At 40.7% G+C, this 18,987-nt stretch overlaps 1 protein-coding gene across 1 annotated transcript in view; it reads right to left on the bottom strand.

The window, feature by feature from the left end:
* Positions 1-18,987, bottom strand: part of si:dkeyp-14d3.1 (transmembrane protein 132C) — a 136,791-nt gene that overhangs the window by 102,659 nt on the left and 15,145 nt on the right. The window contains exon 2 of the mRNA XM_034596552.1: positions 2,540-3,428. Within this exon, the coding sequence (XP_034452443.1) occupies positions 2,540-3,428 (889 nt within the window). The remainder of the gene's footprint in view (positions 1-2,539; positions 3,429-18,987) is intronic.

The following is an 18,987-nucleotide window of genomic DNA, read 5'->3' as shown; positions in this document are numbered from 1 at the left end:
AAATAAACACAATCATTTAGACAGTTATACCAGTAGTTACAGTACTTTCTTCTTTAATTCACATCCAAACCATGTTTCCACACGGCTTATCTAACGCTCCACACAGAAAATCACTCTAAATCATTTCTGTGTCTGAGTGACAGCCTATTAACACAGAGCAGGTCAAATCAGAGCCGATCAAATTAAAAGTAGCATGTCAAGACAGAAATACTCCAGCAAGGCACATACGCTCCATGCTGGGTGTCCACTGTATGATCAGCTATTAAATATGTGTGACAATGGCTTTAATTGCATAACAGCTATCCCAGTATGAGCCTTTCAGCATAATGGACGAGACAAAGTTGAAAAATGAAGCAGAGAGAAGGAAAGACATACTGAAGAGCTCAGTGGCCATTTAAATTTTCTTTTAAATGTACCATTTTTCATGCATATGGAGATAACTGAGGATTTCTGTTGCCTGTAGATGTTGATTACACATTCTAATGCAGAGTGAGGCATAAAATGCAGAAATTGGATATGAAGGATGGATTTTTAGCATAAAATATAGAAAACTCAGGATCTAATAAACATGTAAAACTAAAGTATCAGGAGGCCTGTTTGACAGATTGCACAGGATCATAAGCTCTTCCTGCACTCGCGCTGCACAGCTAACAATGGCTGACACAGAAGTGTGTAGTACACAGATGATAATGATGTTGTGAATATAGAGATCAAAGTCTTTTTTCCCGCTCTGGTGATTAAGCGTCCTAACAAATGCGCGCACGAGGACAGCCTTATCACCTAGGACCACACAGAGGCCTTTTCCATATCTGTGGCTCTCAGATGGCCAACCTGCGCCTGCCATGCACAATACGCTGCCAAATAAAAACACCACAGGCGCTGCCTCTGTGGCACAGCCTGGCCTGTTCATTTGACTGATGAAAGGAATCATTCAGAGTTCCTCAAATTAGGGGAAAAGAAAAACTTTGCAGTGCTTTATCACCTCAGGACAACTAGTTGGTAATTAAATGTAGCATGGGAGGGACACGCGTCTGGAGAATTGGTTTGGTTTGTTAAAACTTCACAGCTATTGTGAACTTCTTTTTCTTAACCTAAACTCTAATTTTAAGCCTAAAGCGCACACTGTGTATCTTTCTTTTTGTTAGCTTGGAAAAGTATCTTCATTAGTAAACAACTAGAAAAAGAAAATAAGCATGTAATAGCTTAATATATATTCATTAATATATGTTTATTTTAGAATTGCTTCTGTTCTTCTGGCCTTGCCTCAGCAGAAAACACTTCCATTCAGCATGTTGCTTGTTTTCATGTTGACAAACTGACTGGACCGCTTGTTGCAGCCAAGCTGAAGGTTTATAAATGTTTTCAGACTGTGTGATTAAGATCTGCTCCAGTCATTACACTAATGGACATCCATTTTAATTAATGACATCCTCATTGCATTGCATGATATGTATCTAAATCATTTTGTCTCATCTGTTCACTGTAATTAGAACCTATCAACAGCTTCACTGAATCACACTACAACCCTGCTTGTTCTTTATTTCACTAAGGAGGAAACGGTTGCTTACAGGGCAAAGCAGGCAATTGACTTGGGCCCAGAGCTCGGAGGGGGCCACCCAAGATTGGCTGATTACGTTAGTCCACAGCAAAAACAATTTTTATGAGAACCTACTTAAATTCTGTTAAAGTTATGAACTTGTTCTGAATCTGTAACCTCACCATGGTTGGAAACTCCCTAACAAGGCCCCATGCCATGAGCGTTCTGTCAAGATCTTCGTAATTTTAGAGGTTTGGTTGAAGATTAAAACGTCGATGAACAGTAATTTGATACGAAAAGAATAATTTGTAGACTCTCATCAATCAATCAATCAATCAAATTTTATTTGTATAGCCCATATTCACAAATCACAATTTGTCTCATAGGGCTTTAACATGGTGTGACATCCTCTGCCCTTAACCCTCAACAAGAGTAAGGAAAAACTACTTAAAAACCCTTTTAACAGGGAAAAAAGAACGTAGAAACCTCAGAGAGAGCCACATGTGAGGGATCCCTCTCCCAGGACGGACAGAAGTGCAATGGATGTCAAGTGTAAAGGAGAACATCAAGATAAAGGTCAGCTGAATGAGGAGTAATTATTAAATCAAGTGTGTAATTGTGTTACTTGATTCACCACTTGTTGTCTTATTTACTTATCTGAATGTAAGTGATCATGATAATAATCCATTTTCCAATATAAAAACACTACTTGCTGTTTGTTGTCATTAGCCCGTGTTTATATTTATGCTGTCAGGCGACCTCACTAGATCAATAATGATTTGATAGATTCTCTTGGTGCAGACGTACAGCAAATACTGTTCACGTTAAGTGAACAGTAGTGAGTTTAGTGTTTCAGTGTTTAAGCCTTGAGAAAGAAAATAAAGAAAAAAACAATATGAAAAAGCGAATAGAGACTGGCTGCATAATTCTACAGTATGAGACTAACAGAGAAAGTCTGCAGTCAGACACTTCTAAGGAGAAGAAAAACAAACGCACTCTTACCTGAGAGTAAAGATTGCCACAGGAGAGTAGGCCGACACCATGATAAAAGCAGAGACCGTTTCCCTCTGTCTCATGGGCGTAGCTGGAACCATGACCATAAAGTTATTATCCAGCCTTTGTTCGGCGAGAGGAGGAGGAGCGGGGTTCTGGTAGAGCTTCACACCGCCGATCCTCCTGAGAGGCGTGGACGTGAAGGAGCCGTACAGCCCTTCCTGGCTGGAGCGGATGAAGCTGTCCTTCCTGGACTCCTCCGAGTGGCACTCTCCCGCCTCAGTGGACTGCAGCGTGTAGTAGAGCTCCACCGGAGTGCCCTCTGTTACTTCGACGTTCCTCTGGCGTCCAGGCACTACACTTGGAGGGCTGAACCAGCTGGCCAGCGGCTCCAGCTCAGCCACGCACAGCCCCAGCTCCCCTTTCAGCTGGCAAGTGCCGTGCACCTCCTGGGTCTCGTGGAAAGCAAACATGTGCACGCAGGGCAGCTTGTCGATGGCACTGTAGTCGTCCCAGTCCCGCCCTGCGATATAGAACAGAACCTGGACTTTGGGCTTGGCCAGGTGAATCCTGGTATTCATGAGGAATGTCTGCACCTTCCAGTTGAAGGTGAAGACAGAGGAGGCGGGAAAAGTCCCCGGGCTCTGAAGGAGCTCTAAAGGGACGGGCTGCTCCACAGACAGAGGACCATAGCTCGCATTCAGGGAGGGCAAACTTCGAGCCTGGTAGATGAAGAAAGGCTCAGTCCGCGACATCAGGCTAGAGTTCCGCATGAAATCCTGATTGGCCTCCTTCAGGAAGAAGGCCAAGTCAGCGTTGAGCAGCTGGTAGTTGACAGGCAGGTACGTTGGGATGGAGGAATATCTCTGCAGTCCCTCTAAGACTCGACAGTCTGCTGCTGCAAGAGACACAGGAGAAGAGGTGTGTCAAAATAAGCTCAGCACAGTAAAGTTGTTGGTGTGAGAAGCAGTTGTTAAAACTAGCAGCTAGTTAGTGGTTTAAAGTTTACAGTTAAACCACTAAAATGTCAATTCTCAATTACATTTCTTTGTCATGAGGGTTTGATCACAACATTTTAGGAAACATTGCCAAAAATCTTTTTATATATACAATCAGCTGCTGTATCTGTATTAGAAATGCTTTACTCTCCATGCATTATGGCTCTAATTCACAAAACAAAGTCGAATGCCTCACAAACAATAGATTAAGTGAGTTGCGAGGCAGTAACATAATGTAAAAACTGAAAAAAATGCATAGATTAAAAAAACATGAGTTGTTCATATATTCACTTATACTCAAGTTACTTCCCATCCTGTGCAACAACACTATAAGCAGAATATCCCTGGGCCCCATCGGGAAAATAACCATCGAAATTGATCAATAACGTTTGTTAGTTTGTGATAACTTGATAAGAATTTATTTAATATTCCCCATGTCAGCAGAATATCAACTAAATAAGATAAATGTCTCAGAACTACTTTTTTATACCAAAGGTCTGTATTTAAGATGTAGTCAAGTCACAAAATCTGCCATTAATCAAATTACTGATATCCACTGAGATGCAATGAAAGTGGCCTGTTGTGAATCCAGCTTTAGACAAACTTGAGTAACTCTTCAGTTATGACTAAAATGTGTCCGCACCAACTATCTAAAAGAATTAAAAGTTAGAATCGGATGCCTGGTGAGATCCATAAAGAGATCCTATTCTTTCAACTAAACAGCTCCCAATTGAAAACATTACCTTGCCAATTTTATTTCAGTTAGGCAGTGTGCCTTTGTGACTGCTGGTGTTTGTGAAACACTTAACCATTGAGACCATTTGTTTCTTTTGAGAAACTAAAATGAGTTTTTGGAGAAAAATATTTCTTTACTAGAAAATAAGCTGTGCAAATGAGTGTAGTTTTATAATTAATATTGTTTTGATTATGGCACCAACACTCATATTCAACAATGCCTGGTGCTAGTCAGACCGGGCCTCATACTCCGAATTACCAGTGTTACATACTTTGTAAAAGAGGAAATGTTACTTTCCAACAGGTATGGCCGCTCATCATAGCCACTAATGACATAATCATAATTAAAATGAGGCCCTCGATGTGCAGTGTCACAGTCGAAGAACAAGCTAATAGTACACGCCCCTTTGTTGTCACCTGTGGCCCCTCTGTTTGAGGAGCAGCACGGCGCACACAATAAAAATAAAGGCTTTGACCTTCTACTCAAGAGCAACCTACTGTGTGATTACACTCCCTCAGCACACTCCCATCTTCATACTAACGGCCAGAGAATTTCTTTCCTCCGATCGTCCGCGTAAATCAACGACATGACAGTTTACAAATCAGTCAGGAATTTGTGATTCATGGTGCTCCTCTTGACCTAAGTGCTGCTGTCCTGTCCAACTGAGGGACACCATTGTGCACACGGGCTCCGACTGTCAACCCCGGTGCACCAGTGGTCCCACGCTGAAACCACCAGCTTCCTCGTGTGCGCACCTTCTGAGCACCACAGAACAATTTGTATTTTCCCTGAACAAGCCGCTTAGAGTCATTTGTTGGCAAGTTGTATACATGCCATTACCCCGCTCCCGAATGCAAAGCTTGATAGTCCAGCAAGACACAACAGTCGGGAACAAAGTCATCCTCTGGTCCCTGTGCACCAACGCTGTTCTCACTCATGTCTGAGTCGTCGTGTCTCAGGTAGAGTGAAAGCAAAGAGCTCTCTCCAGGGGACTGAGCCGCTCACTCTGCAGAAATGTAATCTCCTCCTCACAGCTGATATAAAGAATTCAAATGTGCCCACATCTCTGCTTATACACAAGCTGGAAAACATAGGATTCCACGCATAAATCACCGCCCACTGCTCATTAATAAACCATGAAAAAATGCATGTTAAACAACTGATTGTGAACGGGAGCCAACATTGTTCTGGTTAACTGACTAACAAACTACACATTTTGCGGCAGAAAGAGGCTGTTGGATTTTTTTGGAAATATGAAATAATTACATTTCAGAGAAAAAAGATTAAATAAAAATCAAAGGCTGTTCTACATTTGAATATTTGTTCAATCTCTGCAAGGCTGCTCTGTTCATATTTGATCCAAGCAAATTAGATAAAACGAAGCACCGATCAAATGAATGAATCTTCTATTGTTTACAAGAGCAACACAAGAGCAAGAAGAAGAGCTTCAGAATAAAAACGTGAAGGCAGACCTTGTTAAAAAGACACACTGAGCAGACATATCCACAGAATTATTTCATGGGCGCATTTAGTGTACAAACAAAACCTAAAAGTGTAGTCATCGCTTTATAAACTGGGGCGCTAGTCTTGTGGAAAAGAGCAAATGGACAAACCAATACAAATCAGGAATGTCTGCTCCAAACTGTCACTGTTTCAAATTAGAGAACATACGGTACATATAGCACTCACTGGTTGAAATTTAGATTCAGCAGTGGGCATTGATTTGGCTCAACTATACGTTAAACTATATTTAATAGATGAATCTGAAACATTAAGGCTCTAAAATCTATAAAAATTACTTTTCAAGAAAGATAAAAGATCCAGAGTTCACATTCATATCTATGCCAAGGCCCAACAGTCCTCTTATGAAACCACATTTAAATTCCCTAGATTTCTTAGATTTTTTGGGGATCTGCATCAAATTGCACAGACTCATAAACATTATAAATTTGTTTTTAATAAGATCCATAAATTATTCTCTGAGAAAATGAAAGCGACATCAAAATCCTGGATCTGCCCACTGATCTAGATCCACTCCTTGGGTCTTGCCCCACCCCTCCACAAAATTTCATGGAAATGGATTGAGTAGTTTTTGCGTAATTCTGTGAACTTACAGATGGAGAAAATATTTTGGATAATATACAATCTTTTACATTTTGAGAATTAAAAAAAAAAAAAGTATTTGTAATGTTTTGCTCAGTCCTGCCTGCCCCACCATGCACCTTTAATTACTTTGTTTAACAGAGAGGTGACAGTAACATTAGCACCAGTGTGACTACTGGACAGGAATACAAGGTGTGTGTGTGTGTGTGTGTGTGTGTGTGTGTGTGTGTGTGTGTGTGTGTGTGTGTGTGTGTGTGTCTGTCTGTGTGTGTCTGTGTGTGTGTGTGTGTGTGTGTTTGTGTATGTGTGTGTGTCTGTTTGCGTGGAGCTGTTTGTGCTGTCAGTGAAGGGGGGTAAATATTTGGCTAAATATATTTCAGTGTCCTTCATATTCCACTTTAAAGACATGGCTAAAGTCATACCTGATCTAAGACCACTTAATTCAAAATATTCCATAATGTATTTGTCTTTTTTCACTTGTGTATCATATTTGTATGTGTTTATTGATACCTGTTATGGTTTTGTTTTGTATTACCTGTCTTGGGACTACAGATATAAATTAGCATTCTTACTACGTGCATTGTCCAAATCAAATAAACAAAGTTAAACAGTTAAGTCCAGTTTCAGCACGAGCATGCAGACCTCGTTTACTGTCGGACTAAAAAACTGAGTGCCTGAAAACTGACACTGAATTTATGCATTAGAAAATAATTATATCTAGAGCCAAAGAAAGCCTGGAACTCTCCAGACTTAAATCCAACATAAATGAACAACAAGAATCAGCAAGACCTGTGTTATGGTTTGGAATTAATAAATTGTACAAAGCTTTTTTCAAGATGAATTATTCTCTCCTTTGTTCTGTCAGAAGAAAAACATTGAAATGCACTGAGATACTACAACCAACCCCGTCATGAAGTCTTAAATATTCATTACGTGCTACAATTTCATTAAATGTTAAAGCATCGAAAGTCAGAACTTTAAGCACATATGAATGTTATTAGACAAATTGTTTTGTTATAATTGTTGAATTATTATAAATTGAAAATTGATTTAAGAAGCATGCAGACCAGAAAAAAAAATAATACATTGATATAAAATATGAGAAACATGATATTATAAGACCTGATGAGGGTAATGCATTTTTTCTGTGGGAAATTTGTGTGGTGTAGCTTTAAAAAAAAAAAGAAAATTGTGAAAGAACATGTAACCACAGACAGCAATACACAGGTTCTAACCCCTTTGCACTCAACAGAGGGAAGCTGGCATAATTAAATCTGCAAGCAGCGATGAGTGAGATTTAGGTTTGAGAAAACTGAACAAAGTCGCTTCAACCCGTTAAATTCTGTTTAAAGATGGTGTAAGACCGATCACACACTTATTTCATCTTGAAAATGTATCTAGCATTTCAGTCATTTTGCACTCAATGTTCAGTCGTCAGTGTCTTCTTCATCAGTTGTGAAGGAATCTCAGTGTGTGTTCAGGAGACAAGTTGAGTTAAAAGGAAAGATGTAATAGGCCACACCCACTTGCACTAATCAATACAGCACCTCAGAATACACACACACATACTGTGTATGACATAATGCGTACCAGACAAACAACGACAGCAGGTTTGACAGTCTACTCTACTGAGAGCTGCACGCTGATTGCAGCAACCAATACAGTGAAAGCATTACCCAACGATCTTAGTGACGGTATCAGGTTTAACAACTGACCCTGCTCATTTATAACAGAGCTTTGTATCTCAGTCCCCCATGGCTGCATACCAGGTTTGGTCCTAATCCAAAGGGTCCTATTCATTTTACTGTTTGCATTTGGCTAAAACTCGTACCCAAGCTGTGACCTTGACCTTGATAGTGCGGGTCCTTACCCCACCACCAACAAAGTTGCCAAGTTTAATCCCAAAACTGCCCACATTATCACTGTGATACCGTAGTGCAAGTGTACAAATACTAACCCCCAAAAGCTCAATGTTTTTCTTTGCAGCAGTTGTGTAGTTAAGATATGAGGACCCCTGAGAGAATAGTCATTTAGGAACTATTGTTTGATCTGTCAGGGCCCTTTACAGCTTCAACAGCTTTGGGCTCTCTCTTGTATTTCACTACCCCAAAGGACCCAATGGACCCAATGGACCCAAAGGACCCAAAGGACCCAAAGAACCCAGCGGACCCCAACGACCCACTAGTTGGATCAACAAAATTCAAATTTAACTCAAAAAATAGGTAACAAACCCACAAAGTAAATACCTGAAACCTCATCAGTTATAACTGAAAAAGCCTGCAGGACTTGAAAGACTGAGAATCTTCACATTCAATTAGTTACACACGCTTAATAGCATTTGAGAAATATAGGCATTGTTTGCTGTCCCAGGTAGTTAAATAGAGTTAGTAGCCATCACTTAATCTGGTTGTTTTTACACTCGGCTTTGCTAGTCATGACTTGTGATGCATAGCACCTTATCTAACATTAAAGGAGAGCAGTGAGAATCGTATGGCACCACTATCACAGGTTATAGTTAGCAGTTTAGATTGATATCTCCAGTTCAAGATGCACAAATATCTCACCATACTTAAAAAAACAACAGAAACCCCCAAACCTGTCCTCAGTCAGGAGGTCGACAGTGCCAGAGCTGGGTGATCTAAGATGAGATTTATAGAGCAATAAGCTGTTTTTCCTTCAGGGAAATGTATGCAGATTTAATTATTATTGCCCACCCACCCCTCTATCTCTCTCTCCGTCTCTCTATGCAGTTACAAGAGTGTGTGTGGGTGTGGTCACAAGTTATATGTAGTTAGGCTAGTGGTGATGATGGATCGCTCAAGAAGGCAGAGCAGTTTGGATAATACGTTACTCCTGCTCAGTCTGAGCTTTTATTGGCAATGGAGCAGACAGTGCTATGTAATGTCAAAACAGTCCCATCTGTACTCATGCTGCTTCCTATGTATTGTGTTACAATATACAATTTAGAGAAGTTTAAATACTTCATACATCATTAAATGTAAACATACAAAGTTAATGAGTTAAAATGCAAACAAGACATTAAACTAAGTCAAAATCTGATATAAGGCTGGAATGTAGGTCTATAGGCAAAACTGCAGACATTGCAGACAAAGATGTAATCCATTAATTATCATATCAACGACGTCATTGTGTCAACTGGTTCCAGCTTTTTCTCTGTTTGCTTTTCTTCTGTTCTCTGTGCTCACAGTATTATAAAACAGCTGAATCCCCACTAACGCTGTTCTCATTTCAATGGTTTTCTGTTATATTAAATCATTCATGTACAATTTCTGTATATCTGCAAAAATGACTATTAAATTAAAAATGCCTGACTTCCTGTTGGGTTTAGGCTGAGATTCCAAGCGGCTTATTTGTACATTTGGGTATGATACATATGCCAACCAATTTTTGTGCATGTAGGTAAGATATGCAGCGGGGACTGGTGTTAAAGACGCATTCTCATCAGAAACCATAACAGATGAAAACAATTCCTTGCGTAGTTCAGTTCAGTGCCCAAATGTCACTGTATAAACTGTAATAACTGCAACTGACAATTGTCTTGACACCGAGCAACTTAGAAAAGTACTTGTGCTGACTGTAGTTGTACTAATTGTCTTAACAAGAAATCTTAGAGGATCCCAAATATGGTAATTATATTTATTCACAAAAAGGGGGGGGGGGTGCACATCTTTAATCTGGCATAGAAATGCAAAGATAAAAGAAAAATAATGATAATTCAACTGAAAGAAATGTCTACTTCAGCATACACTTTATGTTCCACATCATTTATAATTAAAGTTCCCTATTGTGTGGCATTAAAGTGTAAAAGGATAGACAGCATTATGCTGAGCCAGATACATTCTAATGTTTAACTCTCTTCACTTCCAGTTTTTAATATACAGGCATATTTCTCTCTCCTCTCTTTATGGAAAGAGTGTTGAGGCTGAGTTTTCCTCATGGAGCAGCCTTCAGGATCTCTCGCTGATGGGACCTCTAGGATTTCAGATTCTGAACAAATAGAGGATGGGTGCTTCACAAAGTGAATGGGCATTATGGAAGCAGTGTATGTCTGCACACAAGCAGTGTGTCATTCTTACCTTTGCAGCTAGCTGTGAAGATTAGTGGACGGAAAAAATCTGTTGGTCCAGAGTGAAACCACTCAACAACTTTTATTTGATTTGTCACAAAATTCTGTGCAGATATTAATGGTCCACAACAGACGCATTGCAATGACTGGTGATCATCTAACTTTTTCCTCTACTGCTAAAATGTCTAGTAGCTATTGATATTGATCTTGTACAAATAGACATCGATCCCACAGAAACTATTCTTATAACTTTGATAACCCCCTTCTTTGCGTCTAGCACCACAAGCAGGTCAACGTTTTCACTCATCCAGTGAGGTATTCCCACATCCCCATGATTGCTTGAACGCTTTCATGGTTCCCATTCATACTGAATACAATAAAAAGAAGGACAGCGCGTGTCCACTTCCTCCTTTTGTACAAAAATGAAGCTTTACTATCCTGGACGAGGTTGCTGCAATCTTGCACTTATTGCAAGGTAATCGTTGTGTGGAGCCAAAGTATCAAGCTACCGCCGACTATCGACCAATTGACCCCTCTTTTACAGCATCAAATAACTCATTTAAACCAAAAATGAACACTTAAACATACACCTGTGATGAAAACTTTATAAAATGACAGAGACTGGATGAGGGCTGGGTTTAAAATCCAGCATGACACCAGGGGGCGATCAAGATGATTTGGTTTCACTTTTGAGGAGCAGTTGTGTTGTCAGTCTTAAAATACAGTCTATGTTCCCAGATGACGTATGCTAATGAGTTTCAGGGTCTACTCTCTTTTCTTATTTTTTGTAAACTCTGGCAATTCCTTAATTTTTTATTTGGCACCATCATCAGGATACAATTTTATTTTGATTTATGATCTGAAAAACTGAAAACAGTTGTACTTTGTTTTTAGTGTGAACTTGCTGACAGGCTAAAGTCAATCAATGAACATGATCAAGATTACACCTCAGAAACATGCACATGCTGTCACTTTCATTGACTCAAACTTGTTCAGATACAGATTTCCTCTTACTTGCAGATGTAGGATAACAACAGCAGCCTGAACAGCTTTCGGATGATGAAGTCACACTAGGACTTAACAAGCACAGATTTCAGCTCTGATTATGGCACAGTTAAGTGGAAGAAAATCTTTATGTCTCATTGAGGAAATAGATTTTTCAGTCTCTGTCAGTACTGCTCTACTTTCTGTGTAAGCTAGTTTCTCTCACAGTACACAAGCATACAGCCTGTAATTGCCTAATAAATGTTTTGGTTCTGATTAATTCAGTTGTCACTTATAAATATCTGATGCCACTTAGAGTCACATAGAGTCAATTTTAGCTTCCCAGTTTCGAAGGTGACTAGTCAGAGGTTTTACTGTCAGACACTGTAGTGCAGAGGAGAAAGGAAGGTACCAGATGAGTGCTAACAAGTCAAGCAGTACCCCTCCTATTCCCAGCCTCACACAGGCTCACTCATCCTACCACTGGGGCTCCACGCTAGGATATGTAGAGCCAGAATAGGACTGGTGGAGCGAAGAGCAGCCTTCACACTCGCAGTGGTTGAGTAAATGAAGAGCAACAATAGAGGACACCAGGGAAGGAGAGGCCACAGTTCATGCTGCCCGCTCCTGGCTGTAACATTGTAGGTGGACAGAGAAGTAAATGCCTGGATGGGGTGTCGGGTGCCCGTCTTTCCGCTTCAACACACAAGTCAAGACAGACAGAATATGGGACAAGGGCAGACAGCTCAACAGGAAGTGGCTAAAGTAGATGAGCAAGAATGAACAAAATAGCGAGAGAAAACGTGAGAAAAAGTAATCGCACCATGATACCTGGATTTTCTAAAAGGTCCAGTGTGGAGGATTTAGTACGATCTACCAGCATTCTGTTTTCAGTAGTGTACCTGAAACAGTACCTGAAATTAAGAATCTTTGTGTTTTTGTTGCCTTGGAATGAGCCCTTTAAAAAACCTTTAAAGTGATTCAGTTTATAATATTCTCCCGTACACACCCGGTATTAACGTGTGGTTTTTGCGATCTGAACACAAGTGGACAGCTCTAAGTACAAGTGTGAACACACTCAGATCGGACAGTGATCCGATCACGCCAGACAACATTCAGAGGTCGTCTGGGCCACGTGTCCACACTCTTTCAGCAGTGTCAACATATGCCACATATGAAGGACCGCCTACTCAGCTGAGTTCATTTTCACTTTGAACTGAACCTATTTTTCCTAATATCTGTGCCCATATGCTGATTTGTTTGTGGCAATTGCCAAAATATCAACACTGACCACAACATTGTGACTGATTGGTGAAATCTGCAGCTGCACAAGATTCATTCAGCGCCTCCTGACTCCTCTCCCTCTCTCATGCTGACACACAGACACACACAATCAGTGACATCAGACACATCTGTAAACTCAGACTGGGACAAAACAACATCATTTGGTGTTAACTAACACAAATGAGATATGTGCTCATTTGCATGTAGAGCGGGGAAGCGACGCATTTTACTGCCAGGTGTGAACACACGTACGCTGGCCACTTGTGATTGGATCTCTCAGGACAGATGTAAACAGCAGGTGTGTACTAGGTTTACATACAGGGGGATTATCCTGCATTCATAAAGTAAACATGGTTTTCTTTGAACAGAAAACAGTGAAACATATTTCAAAGCTGACAGGGAAACACTGTTCGTCAAGCTTTACAATTACAGTCCCTTTGACCCTCATCTTGACCCCGGATCATTCTGGACTTAGCTATGAATGCCAAGCAGGACAGTCTTAAACATGAGGGATGATACAAAGCGCTCTAGTCCCATTGGAGTACGCACATCATATTTCTCACCATGTTCAATTAATAAGGACTATTGAATTTGTGACCATGCATCAAGAATAATAAATACTTATTTCCTTCAAGGATCATTGCAGATGATTTATGCTTTTGAGCCACCAAGAAATTCAGGAAAGAGGAACTGGGAAAAGAATCAATACATGACACAGTATGGTATTACTTCATGCCAGCCTCCATAGAGGAGAAATCATTCAGGCAGATAGAGGTCTGTGGTGTATGTCTGGCCGTTAAGTAAGACTCATGGAGGAGAGAGGTTGGGCCACAAAACAATCTTTTGAAATCTTCAAAGGGACCAAGCTATATTTTTGGTAAGAGTAAATTTCAACACACAATAATTGTCCTTGATGAAGGGTCTGATTTAAATTTGCATGTGTGTGTGTGTGCTGGCAGGCTACTGAGAGACCTGCTGGGGATGTTTGTTGCTTTGCCTCTAATGGATGGCCGCATTTAAGATGCTAAGAGCTAATAAAGAGTAATGGGCCTGTGGCTGCTCCGGGGGAGGAGGAAGACCTATTTTGAGTTCATGAGAGAAAGCATTATCTCGGGGATTAAAGAGTATCGACCGATGAAAAGTAAACACTGCAATGCTGTGCCACTGGCCTATTTGGTAAAGCTGAGGATGGAAAAGACGGTCCCAAATAGTCGCCACTGTTAGCGGCTGGGAGGGTCAATTGGGATGTCATTAAGGGATGTGGAGAAGCGCCAACAGGTGCTGCGAGGGGAGGCCTAATATGTCTGAAACAGTGTTAACGCAGCAGGAGACTGAAGACTGGAAGGCAAGTGCCCTGGACATCCTGGGCATCCCACAGGCAGAGAACAGCATCTCCTTTGTGCCAACCAGTGCACATGGCTGGAGGGAAAAGGGTTGGGAGCCTTTGGCTTAGGTTGGAGGGGGATGAGACAAAAACACATCTGTGTGCCAATCAGTATTCCCATAGCCCCTCCGGACTTTTCTAAAACATAAACTAGACCCCGCTAATGAATCTCTTCCCCTCACACCGGCCATTATTGCAAAAAGGGTATCATAAATCAGACTAAATACAGAGGCATTCACAGGGAGAGTCAGATAGCCCCTTTGTGGGTGCACAGGGACATTTAATGGTGAGTGCACTCTGTTAGGACAGTGCACACAAACCCAACAAGGACAGTAGGCCACCTACAGAGGAGAGCGTTACGTTAGAAATGGTACAACAATTACACAAATAGGATGATATCACTGACTATTGCTAACAATCACTGTATCAGGGGCACAATTAGAGTGGGGTGCATGGGGTCCTTCCCCAGAAAAAAGATAAATTATTATGCAATTTTCTGCTATTGGAGATATATATATATATATATATATATATATATATATATACAGTATATTGAAGGATTTAGGGTATATTTAACCTATAGCCAACCCCCCATCGACAGAACTACAAAGAGAGAAGGAAAAATAGACTATCTCAATAAAAGTTATCTCGGATTACCTACCTCTGACACTGTCAGGCAGGTCTGGTGCTTTCTGTCGTTCTTTTAAAAGAATTAGGAGATTTTCCTGCTTCCTGACCTGGAAATATCCCATTTATTTAAGGTGTTACTCACTTTGACCTGTGATTGTGTTGGCTCACTGCCATGAGATTGACACAGCTATCCCTTAATATTTAATAGGATGCTATCATCACAATGAACTAGTGAGCCAGAGCTTTACAACTGGATTGAGTGGTGGCCAGTAAACTTCAGTTAGTACAAGCTAACCATCTTCCAAAGCAGTTCAGCGTGTATAACCAATTGTTTTTTCATTTTTACACATTTGAACGAGTGACTGTGTAAATGATCTGTACTGTATCTGCTGTATGGCATTATCCACTCCTTAGTTCTACACAAAATAATAAAACGATTACTACTGACCACTGCAGCAAAACACTGTCTGGGTGTAGCCTGCATCCTCTCCAGCACTGATACACACAGATCAAGGATTCATCATTTCAGCCAACACCACAAGGAAAGGAGGTGTGTGACTTTATGTGCTATGATCAATTACTTTATATAAAGATGGACGACATGACGGCTCCTCACAAGTGAGCCGAATCATCTCAATCAGCCCCTGGTGGCTGACTTTAGTATATGTCATACGCCTCTCCTCCTCCATGTTGACAGATGGGGCATAGACCAAACTAAAAAGTCAAAGTACGTGCCAGTCGTTTCATTTTTAGTAGTTCTTATCACACTGATTTATGTTCAAGTTTGTTTTTTTTGTGGTAAGTTTGGTAATAATTAGTTATTTGATGCTCTAAAAACAGGGTAAAACATCATGATTGACAGCTAAGGCTGACTCGTGATTGGTCAAGCGCATGTATCGGTGGGACCCCATCCCCCAATTACTAGACTGGCTCCAAATGATGTCATTGGTACAAGATGTCAGTGTTTGTACCTGGAATACTTCTGAATAGAGGGAGGAAGAGGAGCCACGTCATTCATCTTTAAACACTATGGGTTTAATCTATGACATGAATACATTTGACTATAAACTGATCAATGCTAAATCTTATAAAAAATGTTAATATGATTAAATACCATTACTGGCACATGCACCCCTAAGCTTGAATGGTTATTGTGCGTCTGCGGGGCATCATTTTAAAATAGACATTACTGTCACTATAATTTACTTTTCTTTGTTTTCCAACTCATGGTTCCTCATTTAAAGTGTGCTCACCAGGAAATCACATTAACACTGCACCAAATCAAGGAACCAACAGAAATCAAATGAGGACATTATTCAGCACAAGCAAAGCAGATTTATTATGGATGGTGAAGCCTGTCTGTGATTTTTGCAGCTTGAAGATGAAGTACTGTGACTCTCTGATGAGTGTGAGGCAGCCTCTGATAATGAAAGTGGGCGTAAATCAAGCCGCAACATGTTCCTCTCCTCCTCGAGTCAAGGCAAGTTAATAACAAACTTTTACAAACCCAGCAAATTCAGAGTTCAAACATGGTCAAGTCAGAAAGTCTCACAATGAAGTGTTGTTAGTTACTATTTGTTCAAGCCAATATCGTGAGGCTTTAGGGTGTTTGCTCAGGAGCCAGTGGATGATAGCAGTAAAATCTGCAAATTAATTAAATCCGTTTATATCGTCTGTATAGAGCGAAAATGCTTCTCCCAGATCCCTTTATTTATAGCAAGGTGTTAAAAAAAGCTAGTAAATGAAAGAGTTCTGTAGCGCAGAGTCTCTGCATGCTTAAGTGCCTCCGTATCCAACCCTGCCCCCCCCCCCAAATCTACTGGTAAACCTCTCCCCAAGGTCAGCCACATATAGGATGATAAATTCTGCCTTGAGCTCTCCTGACAAGTCTGGATTCCTATAAATGCAGCCAAACTGCGATGAATGTTGGCGACGCATCGCTTATGAGTTTTTTTTTCTGGGCTTCCTCTTCAATGTTGTGCTTCACCCGACTATAGGGTTATTGCTAAATAATTGAACAATAATTATGCTGATATTACCTCGCAGTACTTATAGGAAAATGCTTAATATTGGATCACTGAACGGCTCCTTCAGTGTAATTGCCAAGCAAAATTTCGAGGCGGTTGCGCACACGTTCAAAGTCAATAGAAAGACGTGCGCTATGAGAAACAGGTGCGGGTTCACTCTGGGCTGTGAAAAGATTTGTCTACTTAATTTGAAAATGTTTCAACTTGCGGAGCGAGAAATTCAAAGCGATCCCAGGTCGCATGATTGCACTTCATCAATGTGGCAGAGAAGAAGTGTGCTCTGGTGCTGAATAAGTGATACTACTGAAGAATTCCTGGGATGTTTTAAATTTCCGTCTCCGCTGTCAGTAAAACAGATCCACAGATGCATTCGGTGTGTGTTCTTTCATAACAGCTGTTGCGTGTTTGCAGCTAATAGACATTGTACTTAAATCCACGCAAATGCAGAAAGACGAAAATGTACTTTAGTTTGTATCCGCATGTCCACATGGAACCATGGATTGCTTTGAACCATCTGTCTTACTGGTAGATCCAAGTGCTTGTGTGAAGCCCCATCATCTGAGAGTTGACAGCTGGTAGCCAAATAACAAGACAACCAGAATGCATCTAATTCGGAGTGTTTACGTTCTGAATATTTACCAGTGCATACGAGCTTTGCTTCATTTCTGGCTGTGGTCTTCTCATAAACTGCACTGCTTCTCTCACGAGTCAAATCTCAAAACACTGACATGAGTCGCATATTTCAAATTCACTGCGAATTACGCTGCCCGAGGACGTCATTATTATGTATGTATGAATTATGTATCAAAGTAATCCAGTGTAAGTTGTCTGTACATTCAAGGGTACATTGCTAACAGGAACTGCTAATAGCTAATTTGGCACATTTTGGCACATGAGTCTGTCAAAATGGCAGATGAATGGTGGTTATCTTTGTCATCTTGATTTTGTCAGACCTATGGAGTCATACTTTGAAAACCCCTGCTGTACAGAGCAGATATGAGATAAAGCTATTGGGGGCACAAATACATCTTTTTTTTTTTTTATCCAGTCAAACATGATGCACACACACACAGTAACCAAGCCTGGACATGAAGGAATGTGAGCTTGTTAGCATCTCGCATTATAAAGGTCAGTGTCCGGCAACCACCTATCCAGCCTGGGCCAGTGGAGCATTTGGCAGCTTCTAGGCTGTGTGTGCGCAAGTGAGTAAGTGTGTGATCCGGTTGTGGTGTATGGATACCTGTAGTTTTACTCCCTGTTGGAGGGAGGGTGGATGTTTGTTTTATGAGTAGTTGTCTAAAACTGTAGATACAGATCTGCTTCACTTTGCTCGAAGTGTAGTTTTCTGTTGACTTTTGTGATATTGTTGAATTTAACTTTTAAACAGTTTGTTATTATTGTTTGTATTTTTCTGCTTAGCCTAAACTATGTTTCTCTGAAATGTTTTTCTTTGGTTAATCACGCTGCACTCCAGCATAGCCGAAAACAGAATGTTGTTTTCACCTCTGTCTGTGTGTGTGTGTGTGTGTGTGTGTGTGTGTGTGTGTGTGTGTGTGTGTGTGTGTGTGTGTGTGTGTGTGTGTGTGTGTGTGTGTGTGTGTCTCAACAACTCATGGACAGATTTTAACCAGACTATTACTTGGTAGTGTATCATTAATTTTGGAACTGATTGGTCAAAGGTCAAGGTCAACAAAAACATGGTCTGAAAAACACACTTTCCAAGATAGCTCTGCAATTAATAGGGCTAGAGAGACATTCTGTATCTTATTTTGATCAGAAAATTATTCCCCATCATATGATATCATATGAAAAGTGAAAATTACCTAATGCATAGTCTTTGGTAATGCATTTTTCTTAGTAGCTCTGCATCTTATGGCTATAGACCTGACGTAAAATCTATAGAATAATAGTAAATCATGATCATATGGTAGGAGTGAGGGCGGAACGGTGGACAGTGGTTTGCAATGGAGCCTCACAACGATCCCAGTTTGGGAGTTTGCATGTTCTCCCCGAGTCTATTCTTTCCCCAAAGAAATGCAGATTAAGGTAAGGTTGATTAGAGGGTCAGATGTATCATAGGTGTGAATGTGAGTGTGATTGGGTGTTTGCCTCTTTGTTTTTGTATGTTGGCCCCGTGATAGGCTTCTGACCTGTGCAGTGTGTACCCGGCCTCTCACCCAATGTCAGCTGGGATTGGCTAAAGCCCCCCACGACCTTTAAAAGG

This window comes from Hippoglossus hippoglossus, chromosome 9 (assembly GCF_009819705.1).
Source record: "Hippoglossus hippoglossus isolate fHipHip1 chromosome 9, fHipHip1.pri, whole genome shotgun sequence".
NCBI classification, from domain to species: domain Eukaryota; kingdom Metazoa; phylum Chordata; class Actinopteri; order Pleuronectiformes; family Pleuronectidae; genus Hippoglossus; species Hippoglossus hippoglossus.
The sequence above is the reverse complement of the archived record's forward strand: the minus strand, read 5'-3'. Positions and strand labels throughout refer to the sequence as shown.